Here is a 14,262-nt window from a genome sequence, read left to right on the forward strand (position 1 = left end):
TTTACATTGAGACGGAATCCATACCAAAGGCTGTGGTCTTTGATCTTCATCAGTAAGTATTTTAAGTCCTCTTCACTTTCAGCAAGCAAGGGTTGTTAATGAGTCTTCCTCCAATCCTGATGCCACGTTTTTCTTCATATAACCCAGCTTCTTGGATTATTTGCTCAGCATATAGATGAGTAAGTATGGTGAAAAAATACAACCCTGTCGCACACTTTTCTTAATTTTAAACCATTTGGTGTTCCCATGTTCTGTTCAAACAACTGCCTCTTGGTCCATGTACAGATTCCACATAAGCACAGTTAAGTGTTCTGGAATGCTCATACTTCGCAATGTTGTCCGTAGCTTGTCATGATCCACACAATTGAAAGCCTTTGCATAGTCAATAAAGCACAGGTAAACATCTAAATATACGGTTGATGCATATATTTGCATATTAGTGACATTAACTGGTCTTCCTTGTAGGTGTAAGGATATTGTGCTATCACAGACAGTGATGTACTTCAAGACAGATCTTGATAAGTTCTTTTTGATGATGAATGCAACGCCATTCCTCTTCAATTTGTCAATCCTAGCATAGTAAACCATGTAATATTCAGATTCAAAATATCCAATGCCAGTCCATTTCAGCTCACTAATTAATGCCTAGGATATCAATGTTATGCATGCATTCCATTTCGTTTTTTACCATATCCAATTTTTATAGTTTATACATTCCATGTTCTGATTATTGATAAATGTTTACAGCTGTCTCTCTTCATTTTGAGTTGTATCCCATCAGCACATGAAGGTCCCGAAGGCTTTATTCCATTTGCATCATCACAGTCAACTCTACTTGGAGGAGGCAGCTCTTCCCCACTTATATTTTGAGTGCCTTCCAAGCTGAGGGGCTCATCTTCTGGCACTAGATCTGACAATAATCTGGTGCTCTTCATAATATTTCAATAGTCAATATTCTAGCAGTGTCCCACTGCTATTCATACGTTTTCAGTGACTATAAATATTCCGAAACAGTCCACCTCTCCTATATTCTAGTCTGTCTTCATCTGGAAGCTCAGCTGAAACCTGTCCAACATGGTTGACCCTGCTGGTATTTAAAATGCCAGTGGTATAGCTTCCAGAATCACAGCAACACACAAGCCACCACAACACGACAAACTGACAGACGAGTGGTGGACAGCGGCCATTAGAAAGAAGCAAATCAAAACAACATGGAGATATCATCTCACCCCGGCATTAACAGCGAAGTTAAAACAACAACAAACAGAAAGGAACAAATGCTGGCAAGATGTGCAGAGCCTGGGACCCTCCTCCATTGCTAGCAGAACTGTAAAATGGTACAACCACTGTGGAAAACGGTATGGCGCTTTCTCAAGAAGGTGGAAAGACAAATGCCATATGACCAGCAATTCCTCTACTTGAAATAGATCCTCAAGAAATACAAGCCATGACACAAATAGATATCTGTATACCAGTGTTCTCTGCAACACTAGTCACAATAACAAAAAGATGGAGACAGTGTGAATGCTCATCAAAGAAGAATGGTTACACAATCTTAGGCACATACACACAATGAAATACTATGCAGCACTGAAGAGTAACCATGTATAACATGGATGAATCTAGAGGGCATTATGCTGAGTAAACTTAGTCAATCGCAAAAAGACAAACTATTGTATAAGACTACTATTATAAAAAGTCAAGAAACTGTTTTCTTGCTGAAAGAAACATTCTTTGATAGTTTACGGGGATGGGGGGGATAAAGGAGAATTTTTCACTGGCTAGAGGGTAGACATGGGTTAAGCTGGGTGATGGGGAAAGTAATATACTACAAAAGGAAAGTGAGCAAAGGAAAGATTGGAGGTGAGGGTGGAAGACACACATAGAGTAGTATCAGAGTTAAAGGGAATAGAGGTGACAGCTTGAGGACTAAGGTGGCCTGACCCAAGCCATGGTATTTTCAATAACCTCATACGCATGCGAAAGCTGGACAGTGAATAAGGAAGATCATAGAAGAATTGATGCTTTTGAGTTATGGTGTTGGAGGAGAATATTGAAAGTGGGCTTCCAAATGAACCAGTAGATCCGTTTTGGAAGAAGTGCTGCCAGAGTGCTCCCTGGAGGCCAGGATGGATAAACTTCATCTCTCATACTTCGGACATATTGTCAGGAGGGACCAGTCACTGGAGAAGGATATCATGTTTGGTGGGGTGGAGGGTCAGAGAAAAAGAGGAAGACCCCCAATGAGATGGATTGGCCAAGTGGCAGCATCGATGGACTCAAGCGTGGTAACTAACAGTCGTGAGGTTAACCGAGGATCGGGCAGTGTTTCATTCTGCTGTGCATAAGGTCACTATGAGTCGGTAACAACAACAATGACTGTTACTTAATGGTACATGGAGTCCTGGTGTGGCGCTTTGGCTTAATGCACCACACTGCAAAGCCGTTTGAACTGCAAGGTCAACGGTTCAAGCTCACCAGCTGCTCCTTGAAAACCCGACAGAGGGTCGCTAGGGGTCGGAACTGACTCGATGGCACTTAACAACAACAACAACAAATGGTACATAGGAGAGATTGCAATCCTTAAAATGAAACAAAATGAAACAAAATCCTTAAAATGAAACATTTGTTGAATGTAAAACTGATGATCTTATCTATAAACCTTCAGTCAATTCACAATAATAAATACGCAAAAATAAAAGTTTTTTAAAAAATGGAATTAAAGTTCTTACATTGTTTGGGATGAAGCAAAATTCTAATTTAGGGTATGAGGGTAATTAATCGCTAGAAGAATGACACTAACAAAATTCAAACAGGGGGATCAAATGAGAAAACTCATCATATAAAAAAAGGCTAAGGGGAAATTAAAAATGGACGAGATAGAGAACACAGAGCAAAGCGGTAGACTTAAATCCAACCATTTGTTGGTGGCTATCAGGGACTGCCAGGCTGTTTCAAACTCATAACGAGCCTACACACACAGCCCAGTCCTGCGTCATCTCCACAGCTGTTACGTTTCGAGCTCACTGCTGCTGCCACTGTGTCAGGAAGATCCAAGAGGTCTTCTTGTGTTTATCACTGACCTTCCGCTTGACCAAGCATGATGTCCTTCGTTAGGGACTGATTCCTCTGGACAAAGTCTGGTCCTCCTGACTTCTAAGAAGCCTTCTGGCTGTACTTCTTCCGACACAGACTTGTTGGTTTTTCTGGCAGTCCTTGGCACTTTCAAATATTCTTCTCTAACCAGAACTCAAAGGCATCAATTCTTCTACAGTCTTCATTATTCACTGTCCAATTTTCACATAACTATGAGGTGACTGAGATTATGACCTGGGTCAGGTGCACCTTAGTCCTTAGATTGACATCTTTGCTCCTTTGACACGTTAAAGAGATCTTGTGCAGCAGATTTGCCTAACGTAACATGTCATTTGATTTCTTGACTGCTGCTTCCATGAGAGTGGATTGTGGATCAAAGCAAAATGAAGTCTTTGACAAATTCAATCTTTTCTTCATTTATCAGGTTGTTTATTGGTCCAGTTGAGAGGATTTTTGTTTTCTTTACATTGAGGTGCAATTCATGATGAAGGCTGTGGTCTTTGATCTTCATTCGTAAGTATTTTCAGTCCCCTTCACTTCCAGCAAGCAAAGTTGTATCACCAGCATATGGCAGGTTGCTAATGAATCTTCTTCCATTCCTAATGCCACCTTCTTCTTCATATAATGGAGAGCTTTTTGGATTATTTGCTCAGCATACAGACTCAATAAGTATGGGTAAGAAATAAGAAAGGTTACAACCCTGGTGCACATCTTTCCTGATTTTAAACCATTCTGTATCCCTTTGTTCTGTTCAAGAGAGCTCTAAAAAGTTTATGGGAAAATTGCAATATACTTCTATTCAGTTTCCATAAATTTTTTGAAGTAGTGTTTATTAATTATATTGAATGCAAGTGGACTAAGCACCACAGTTTTAGAGAGAAAAAAAAGACTGTTAGATTAAATTAAGAAGTAAAAAAGAAAAACAGAAACCGACTATGTACTATGTACAAGAAATCCACTTTACCTATAAACACACAGATGAGACAAAAGGAGAAAGCTGTATCACCCAAATACTCCTAAGTAAGGGGAGGAAATCCTGAGATTTTATTAATATCAGACATAGTGGACTTACCATAAGAAAAGGAAGATTTCATAATGATAAAGGTAACGTTAACCATGTATGCCCCCAATATCATATATCCAAAATGTATGAAACAAATTGACAGAACTAAGAGAAGGGCTAGACAAATCCCTCCACAGATGTAATGAAGGGTTTTAACATGCCTCTTCCAGGTCCTACAGAACAAAGAACAGTGAGGGCACAATTCACTGCCCAGTACAGACGATCAGCCACATGCGGTACTGAGCACACCGTAATGGACAAAAGGATCTTGGATGTTGGCGCTTTCATATAAAAAGCCGTGCATAATCTCACCAACAGTATCTACTGCACACGAGTGGAAATAATATTTTGGATCTGAATAATATATCACATGAAACATACTGTGCATTTCTTGTCATCACTCTGACTTCAATTTTTCTATCTGGAAGATGTAGTCAGAGACTAACCAAAAGAAAGGGCATTCTTCAGGCAGCCAACAAACATGAAGAAAGGCTCTGTATCATCAGCCATTAGAGAGATGCAAACCAAAACAACAATGAGATATCACCTCACCCCAGCATTAACAGCAAAGTTCAAAAATAAACCGAAAACAACAAATGCTGGCGAGGGTGTGGCGAGACCAGGACCCTCCTACGCTGCTGTTAGGACTGAAAATGGTGCAGACACCGTGGGAAACAAACATGGCGCTTCCTCAAAACATCGGAAATCGAAATACTTTATGACCCAGCGATCCCTCTACTTGGTATAGATCCTCAAGAAATAAGAGCCATGACATAAATAGATACATGCACACCCTAGAGAGGGGTGGCTCTGTAGAGCAAGCACTGGACTGCGAATCACAAGGTCAGCAGTGGGAGTCCACCAGTCGCTTCATGAGAGAAAGATGAGGCTTTCTGCTCCTGCAAAAATTTGGAAACCGTATTCAGGGTCCCTGAGTCAGAACTGACTCGACCGCACTTAAAAACAATGTTCATTGCAACACTCACTATTCACAAAAGCAAAAAGATAGAGCTTGCCTAAATGCCCGTCAACAGACAAACAGTTAAACCAACTCTAGTACATACACACACGGGGAAGAACAATGGCGGATCGGGAACACAGAGGAGCTCAGAGCATGCCAGTGCTGCTCTACCCACCTCCACTTTGCCACCTTGGGTTTCAGGAAGGTCAACCCCAGACGCTGGACGAGCTTCACCCCAAGTTTCCGGAGGAGGGTCTGATTGCTGTCAGAGAGTCTGCAGTTATTGAGACACTCCAGGACGGTGGCAGCTGAAATGACAATCGACCACAGTCAACACTGAGGAGGGGTCCCAATGACTTCCACCCTGTGTCACCGGCAGGTGGTAGATACAGCCCACTCCTACAGCTGCACGGTGCGTGACTAACCAGCCATGTCTGGAGGTTACCAGAAGAGAGCGTGCCTGTGAGGTAGAAGGTATTGGGTACGGGCACAGTACGGGGAGAGAGAGAGAGACAGTGTGGTCACATGAGGTCAGGTGAGGGGTCCTGGGATATCTGTTTGCTTGAGTGGAGGCATGGAGAGCTGTGGAGGAGGCCTGGGGGCAGGGCCTCGCAGAGGGAGGAGGGGCAGGAGAGGAGCCCCGCCAGAAGCACAGAGGCCTGGAGAAGACATCACTGGTCCCTGAGGAACGATGGACAAGACTTTGACATCCACCACATACGGGAAAGGGGAAGGAAGAGGTGTTGAGGCTAAAGCCGGAAGCAGCCTGGAATATGGTCACTGAACCGCTGGTGGACACAGGGGCTTTCAGTGACTTGGCAAATGTTTTGTCTTCGGAATCAAGGTGTCACCATATGTGAAAACCCGCCTTTAAAAGGTGCCCAAGGGGCCCAGGAGGCTGAAGTGTGGGGGTGCTGAACAGCTACTGCTCAGGGCACTGGGTGTTATGGGGCACAAGGCCAGGTGTTGGCAGGGCTGTCTCACAGGGGACTGGGGGCGCTGGGTGGGGAAAGAAGGGGGCTCACGGGTGAAACAAGGTTGCTCACCAATTAGATCCTGAAGCTTAAGATAAACCTATGGGGGTCTACTATACATATATAAAGAAAGCCCCTCTTTCTGTATACAGCTTGCAAATTGCCACAATAAAAATGTAAAAGGAGACAGGATACTACTCAGAGCAGAAGCATCTCCTAGCCCAGAACTGCGGAACCCCGCTTGGCACAGGTAGTGAGCCTGTCTGCACAGAGAAAGCTGTCCTTGTACCCTCATTTCCATGAACAGGTAGGTCAGTGGGAGGCAGAGGTGGGGCCACCGGTCCAGGTGCACATGGTATGCCAGGGACCCCCGCAGCAGGAACAACTGCGTGGAACATCAGGTCAGGGCACCAGTATCGGGGCCTAAGTAATCTAAGTTTCTGACCATGAGAGGATTTAACAAAAAGTTCAATTATTAACACACATACACACAAAAACAAACAAAAGAATGATGACAGTGTCCAAACGTACCAAGTTATAGAATTTTGAATAAGATGTTAAGGAGACATACTCAGTCACAGGTAGGCAAACACATCAGAAACATATCATCTCATCAAACAAACCTTACCATAGGGTAAACAGTCTTCACGCTTTCCATGTTTAAATATCTGTGCCTAAAAAAGAGAAAAATCTTTTTAAAGCATTACAAATTTAAAATATAGCTTGCCAGAACAATCCAATGCACCTTCCAGAAGTGTCTACTCATTCCCAGATAACAGAGGAACTGTTCTAGGCACTACAAAGAAAGGGTGATCAGGGTCTACAGAGGAAACCGCCCCAGGAGGCCAACCAACAGAGTCACATGACAGCAACCACCCACAACCAGTGCTAGGTCGGCGGAGACAGGAACAGAGCTCCTCATCGGGGCATCGCTGGACCAAAGCAAGCTGATGGCAAAGGGGGACTAAGCAATCCCTATGGATTTTTAATTAAAGAGAGCAAGAGATGAAAGTCACACAAAATGCAGTTCCAACACTCGACCTCCTTCTCTCCACCCTCCAGACCAGAGACAAGACAGTCATCGACTGAGCCCCAGAACTAACCCCCTGCAGGCCCATCATAGGCATATGGACACTCCCAGGGGTCTCGGTGTTGGGTCCCCACCCTACTCATGCAGACACTGCCTTCACACCTCCAGACCTCCCACTGAAAATCAACCCATCTGACCTGTCTATAGCCCTCCTTCCACTTTCATGCCCGGAGACCAAGCGGACCTCTTCATATAAACTCCTAGCACTACACAGAGCCCAAGCGGACCTCTTCATAAACCCCAAGCCCTACACAGACCATCCTGGAGCAGCAGACATTAGGAAACAGCTGACAAATGTCATTTCATCTCAAAAATCGCTCGTCACTGGCAGATGACAGCCACAGTCACTTTATGTACAGGAAGGGCCCCACTCCTCTGTCCACTCCACAAATTAACAAGACTGAGGTTATGGTGTTAACAGAGCTCAGGTGGTAGAGAGAAGGTGGCAGAGACACAGCCTAGCCCCAGGGCTTGTGCCACCTGTCCACACCCATGGCAAACATGATCGAAAAGGGCAACAGACGTCCCGCCCAGAACCATTCAGCTCAGCCGCACATGTCACCCCGGAGCTCCCAGGAGGCCTGCCAGCTCATCAATGCCGAGAGAGGACCATGGTGCATAATCGCCGAGCCCTGCTTGGCAGCCCCTCTGGGAGAGTCAAGGCTCTGGGTAGCACACAGCCCACCACCAGCACTCCGACACCCAGCATTCACAGCGCTCAGCAGAAGTGACACCATCTTTGGTCTTTCTCACATTAGTTCTTCCTGCAATAACGAAGCCCCACAAACCATGGCCCCACCACGCTGGATGAGGAGAGCCACAGATACACTGTGCCCCATCTTCTCAACACAGACACAAGGTCACACAGGACCCATCCAACACGGGCCCGGTGCCTCCCACGTGGTTCCACTAGCACCCCTATGTCAGGGCCTGACCAGTCATCATAAACTACTTCAACATGCTGTGTCTATACCTCGGCTGATGAGGGAAATACCACGGAACTCTGTACAAAGACGGGAGGCACTTCCCTAGAAAAATCACTGTCCCACACCTGGCAAACAGTGTGGTGTGGTGAAGTCCCGCCCCCGTCCCACCTGAGCCTAGAGGGGGCTTCCTGATGCCACTGAGTTGTGGGCCGGGAACACCCCTGAGCACTGCACTTAGGAACCCAGGAAGGGATTTAAACCTCAGCCTGCAGGCTATGAGCGCCATGCGGTCATTTTCCATAGCTGTGCCAGGATTTTACTCGGCCTTTACAAGCTCCACACTGGCAGCAGTATGGAGGAGACACGCACGGGTGGGTGAGAACCACAGACTCTCAAGAGACTATTATCACCCTCCAGGTGAGGCCCAGAAAGAGAGAGAACAAGGCAAAGGTTCAAGAGGAGGAAGGTTAGGGGAAAACTTAAGAAACAGAACTGCTAACCGAATAATAAGAATAGAAAATGCCAAAAACACTCTGTCAAACTAGCATTGTCTTCCAAATTCCCCACAGCGCATGCAATGGTGTTCTAATGAACACCAGGAAAGCAAACGTCACTTGTTCAGGCGGCTCCCGAGGGTTGCACAGCTATTCCAGGGCCTGACTCCCACTCAGCTCTACACAGAAGTGAGAGAGCAGCTGAGTCAGGCGGAGGCCATGGGCAAGGCACAGACTGAGAACTCCGTACCCCTCAACCGTGATGGAGAAGTTGCTCTAGGGGCGATTTCCAGTGGAATCAGGCATGGTAGCAATGGGCCCAAGAAACCTCACAGCCCTCCCGTGTGGTGCTCGGCTTCAGGCGGTACAGGGACAAGCAGGAAGGGGCAGAGTCAGCGAGGACAAGGTCGGAGGGCTGCTTTCACATGACAATGCAGCCTGTCTCCACCACCTCCCACCGTGAGAAGCGTACCCTGGGGACGGAGGGCCTGCAGCAGACATAAGCTGAGGCTTGAGAACATGACCCACCTTCAGACAGCTGCAGAAAAGCATGCATTCAATACACACACTTCTACCACTTAGAAATACGGGGAAATCCAGCCACAAGCTAGTGACAAATGACAGTCAGGAGTGTTTTTGTTGTTTTAGGACATGACCCAGGATGAGGAACAAACAGGACCAGTGTCTCCGCAGCCATGTAGCTGGACCCGCCCAAGCCTGACTCGCCTCTTCAGGGCATGTTCTCCAGCCGGGTAAATCACAGGCTGTTGGGCGCAGAGCGAGGCTGCTGGCTGAGCAGGAGATGCTGCTTTGAGGCTCCCCGAAGGCACTTTCCCACAAGGCCCACAACAAGCAGCCCCTCCCACCAGCACCCACTGGGCATGTCCGTGGGCTCCCAGGCAGGACCAGGGTGAATGGTTACAGCCACGTCAGCATGTTAGTAAGCATGGAGAAATGAGCAGAGCCCCTATGTTCTCCTCAAGCCTGTTCCAGTGCTGAGCATACCGACAGGCAGCCACCACGCCCACACACACTCCCAACAAGTCAAGGCACTGGGGGCACAAAGCTACTCTTGGGCCAGGGGAGGTGAGCAAAATGCAGACACAGAAAGGGCCGGTATCAGTCATCCTCTCCTGCCCCCCCGGAGGTGGACAAAACATAGACACCTGTTGAGCGGCTATGTGCCCACACGCAGGTGTGAGCAGCCAGGCCCATGAGTGGAATTACAGGTGTGCCCCATAGGGCACAGGTCTCAACACGACTCATGCCACGGGCTGCCTGCCCACAGAAAGGCTGAGCTGGGTGGGACTGAGGCAGAGGAGTTCTTCATCACCTGTATGTCACCCGAGAAGAAGCCACCACGATTCAGGCAGCTGGCTTCATGTGATGCCACAAAAGCATAGGAAACCCTACTAAGCAGTGTCAGTGTGCCAGTGTTCTGCCCACCTCCTCCCTCAGCACGCCCCCCCAGTCAGTGCCGTGGTCACAAAGGCGTGGACAGCCTGTGCTCCAGCCCCATCAGCCCCAGTAAAGCGCAAGGTGGTAGGAAGTGAAGGCCAGAGCTGCCTGAGGGACGTTGGGAGGCCTCAGCTCATTCCTTTTCATCTTCAAAGAGCGACCTGCACACTAATTGGCCTCCACACCACCCTGTGAGGTAAGGAACCTTTGTTGTTTCCCTTTGCACGGGAAACAGGAGCAAGGTTTCACCTGCTCCTTGGGTCACCAAGAGGTGGAGTCAGGAATTGCTAAAGTGCGCCCCGGGCTGGGGCTGGCCCACAGGAGGTTCCCGGGGGGCACAGAGGCCAGGTGAGCAGAGCGTCTGAAGCCTAGGGCATGTGTCCGCACACCTCCCCAGGTGAGGGCAGTTTACTCAGAGGTCATTCACACCAGCCTAGGGTTCCTCTTGGGTTTGAAACTACAGGCCACAGCAGGGTGCTTCCACACCTTGCCTTCCATGTTTTAGTTTTGAAGGTGTCTGTGATTGGTTCTTCCTTCAAGAAAGTATTTGCACTTGTCAATTATTAGAAAAATTTATTTAAAAAAAAAAATTCCTTTTCACGGGGGATGCAATCCTAACAGACAGTAAATAAGAGGTTTGCTACCACTAACTGCAGCGGCCATAATTATGCACGTGAAGAGTCAACCGTACTTAACAATGAGATGCCCACCTGCCGTCACATGCACACAGGGCTGACAGTAAAAGCGAAGACGGCACAGATGCCAACAGGGAAGCAGTGACGGGCTCTCCGTTTAACAGTGTTTTCCTTCCTCCAACACCCTCAGTTTGCCCTAATCATACGCCAACATGAAACGACACCAGAGGGTTTCAAAGCCCAAGTGAGGGGCCTGCGGGGAGCGGAGCTGGTACACACCAGTTCCTTCCTTTTAGAGCCTGGGATTATCGCCACAGGGGGCAGGGCAGAGCTTCAAGGGAAATCTAATCAAGTCCTGGTTTCGACGCTGCTTGTTGAGAGTTCACCTGTGTCGCCTAGCCCACACTAATGAACAGGTGGATGAAAACGAAGCCAAGTGCATCAAAGGAAGCAGATGAAATCCTCAAGTACAATACACCTGCAAGTTTCGTCATGCAAACGGACGCTTGCCTCTGCTATTCAGGTCTGACAGGCCGGTGGCGAAACTCACTGGCTGGGCGGGAGGCCCTGACCACAGTGTCTTATCCCAGGGCTCCCTCCAGAGAGGAAAAGGAAGAGGATGCCTGACTCAGCCTCTAGGCCGCGGGGGCCAGGGTGGGGGGCAGTAAGAGCGGCAGAGCTGGGAGGGCAGTTGTTCCCCGCTGGTTCATTCAACTCCAGGATTTCAGCTGCTGCGTCAGACACTCGCTCACCCTAGCTGCGGGCAATCTCTAGATCTCAGTTCTGAGGTACTGCTGCCAAACTGCTGAGCTCAGTGAGGTGTGGGACTGCGTCCTCCTCAGCCTGGGGGCGGGGCGGGGACTTGGCTGGTGAAGCCTTTTGGGAGAATCTTCTTACACTTTCGTCTGCTCAATCTGGAACTGGGAGATACCCACCCCAAATAGAAAGCACCTCCCCATCCTGATCCTCTAATTCTGCCCAAAGGGATCACAAGCCTGAAAACAGGAGCAGGTCAGCTGACTCGCCTCCACCTCTGGGAGGAAAGGCTGAAGACGCCGATGAACAAGGACACCTGACCCCCATGGGCCCTCCCCCTTGCTTCTGGAACTCTGGGGATCACCTCAAGCTCAGGAGGGCTTTCTCTTCTTAATCCTTGGGTGACTGAGATATAAACCAAGTTTTCTGTGATGCAAATCTCCTGTAATTTGCCAAAGTGGCTAGACCTAAAGACTTGCCAAACACAGACACAGGTCACCAGAACGGCTATAGTCACCTCCCGCAAAAAAAAATGATCTTTTCTGAAATAACTGTTTACAAGCTTCAAATACTAAGCCATGTAACCTCCCACAGGAAGCAGACAGACCCGAGTCCCACGGCCCCAAATCCCCACCTAGACAGCGAGGCTTTGCTCCCTGCTAGCACCCCCTTCCATGCCCTCTGCCCTACTTCCCACAGTGCCTCCTGCCGCCTACACTTCAGAAGTTACAGCAGCCAAAGGAACAGTCCCGTGGTGATGACACACTGAGCTGCCCATGGCCAGGGGCAGGGGTCATTGCCACTCCAGGCTTCAGAGGGAAGAAGGGCTGCCTGAGAACCAGCCTCGCTGCTGCAGTGAGCAGCCCAGGTGGACACCCAGGGACCTGAGAACATGCAGACAGGCACAGCGTGCAGGGGAGGGGGGAGGGTAGCCCAGCCCAGAGAGCCTGACTCCCACCGCCCTCCTGCCCTCTGCCACTGAGTAAACACTGAGTTCACTCCTCCTTGTGGCACTAGAAAAGGCATCTCAGGTACGCAGTCACCAGGGTCGCTACAGGTCAGAACCGACTCGACAGCACCTCACAACAGTAGAGTAAAGCCACACTGGCATCCAGGTGGGTGTGGGGACCCCACCAGAGCAACCGAGAGATAATCTAGATAAAGTCCCCAAACAAAGGCTGCATCCAAGAATTGCGTTTGTAACACAACCCAGTGAGGCAGCAAACTGGAGACACCTGCTCCGTGGGGGCACAGCTGATGGGCAGCACCGCCCTCTGGTGGCCATGCACCTGCACCTCCAGCCTGCATTTAATGCCAGACTGGTCCTCAGTCCCCGGGAGCCGCTCAGCCAGCTCACCTTTCACCCACTTAGGAAAAATGTCTCCCGCTAGATCCCACAGTGTGAGCTGGAACCAAAGCACAGAACCCCACCACCACCACCCACCACCCACCATCACTCACCAGTGCCCATGTGATGGTCCCCCGCCCAACCGACCACCCTGCCTGGTGCCTCACCAGGGCCTGTAGCACCCCATCCATGGTGATAGTCCCCTCAATGGTCTGAAAGGAGGAGTGAGCCAACGTGTGGAGGGTCCAGTCCAGGAAGCCAGCCATCTTCTTCTGCTTGACGTCCAGGCGTGTAATAAACCTGCCAGAGGAAATCAAACTTAGAAGTCAGGCTACAGGTTCAGCTAAGGCCTCGGCACATCACACAGCAGGTCTCCCCGAGCCTCCTGATTGGGGTGTGGACTGTGCTATAATAACTGCCACCTGGCCCCCCATTAACGGGCTCTGAAAGTGAGCCTCGTAGAACAGACCCTGGCTGCACTCATCAATCTAGGGAAGCAGGAGCTGCCGAGACTGCGGCCCTTGGTCTGGCTACACACAGGCTCAGCCTTCCCCCTGCCCCACCCAAGGACCTTTCTACCTAACCCAGCCCTCTGGTCCTCTGGGAGGGCCTGTGGTTCCCCACCCTTCCCCAGCCTCCAGCTCTCTCTAGAGACAGAGCCACGCCATCTCTAGGTATCTCCTAGGCCCACCCTGACCAAAGCCCAGGGGGCTCTCACACAAACACACCGTAGCAGGAGGGCCATCCAGCACTCAAACCAGAGCTGGGGGCTCTTCACACGCCAGTTCCTGGTACTGACCACACCCATGGTCCTGGACACTGGTATAGAACAGAGCCCCACCACCTGCAGCCCCAGGGACTCAGGCAAGCACACACAAGCACCAGACAACAGGCCTTCCAAAGGTGGCAGCATCATGAAGGACACGGCAGTGGAACCCACCGCCACAACGTTGTTAATGGAGAAAACCAGTCACTGAGGATACTAAGGAAGTCATGGTGGGGTGCTGGGGGATAAGCACTGAACTGAGAATCACAAGGTTGGCGGTTCAAAGCCATCAGCTACTCCTCAGCAACCCTATCCAGGGTCACTATGAATATAGGAATCATCTCCACGGCACTTAACAAAAAGGATATTAAGGGTCAGTTCACAAAGCAAGATAAACCCTACAACAAGGAAGAAAGTAGTAAAGTGCACCAGTAACCAGTGACACACCGAGTAAACGCTTCTAATGAAAAGTCCAATGCCTCAATGTAAGGCTTGAATCCAACTCCAGGTACCCAGTGCCTGAGGCTCCAATCTGACCCGAGGTTCCCAGAACGCGGCAGCAGCACAGGTTGAGAGCCCCCTGGGCCCAACAGCAGCCCCAGGACTCAAGCAGGCTTCCCTGGGGCCTATCCTTAGGAAAGGACCCCCTACACCGAAGGCAGTTCACACCTACCCCCTACACCGAAGGCAGTTCA

At 49.2% G+C, this 14,262-nt stretch overlaps 1 protein-coding gene across 1 annotated transcript in view; it reads right to left on the bottom strand.

Annotated features, from left to right (window-relative positions):
- The window catches only part of TBCD (tubulin folding cofactor D), a 199,870-nt gene that overhangs the window by 153,550 nt on the left and 32,058 nt on the right, over positions 1 to 14,262 (bottom strand). The window contains exons 7-9 of the mRNA XM_006869613.1: positions 12,969 to 13,101; positions 6,723 to 6,768; positions 5,296 to 5,428 (exon numbers count right to left, since the gene is read on the bottom strand). Of these exons, the coding sequence (XP_006869675.1) occupies positions 5,296 to 5,428; positions 6,723 to 6,768; positions 12,969 to 13,101 (312 nt within the window). The remainder of the gene's footprint in view (positions 1 to 5,295; positions 5,429 to 6,722; positions 6,769 to 12,968; positions 13,102 to 14,262) is intronic.

This window comes from Chrysochloris asiatica, unplaced genomic scaffold, assembly GCF_000296735.1.
Source record: "Chrysochloris asiatica unplaced genomic scaffold, ChrAsi1.0 scaffold00132, whole genome shotgun sequence".
Taxonomy (NCBI): domain Eukaryota; kingdom Metazoa; phylum Chordata; class Mammalia; order Afrosoricida; family Chrysochloridae; genus Chrysochloris; species Chrysochloris asiatica.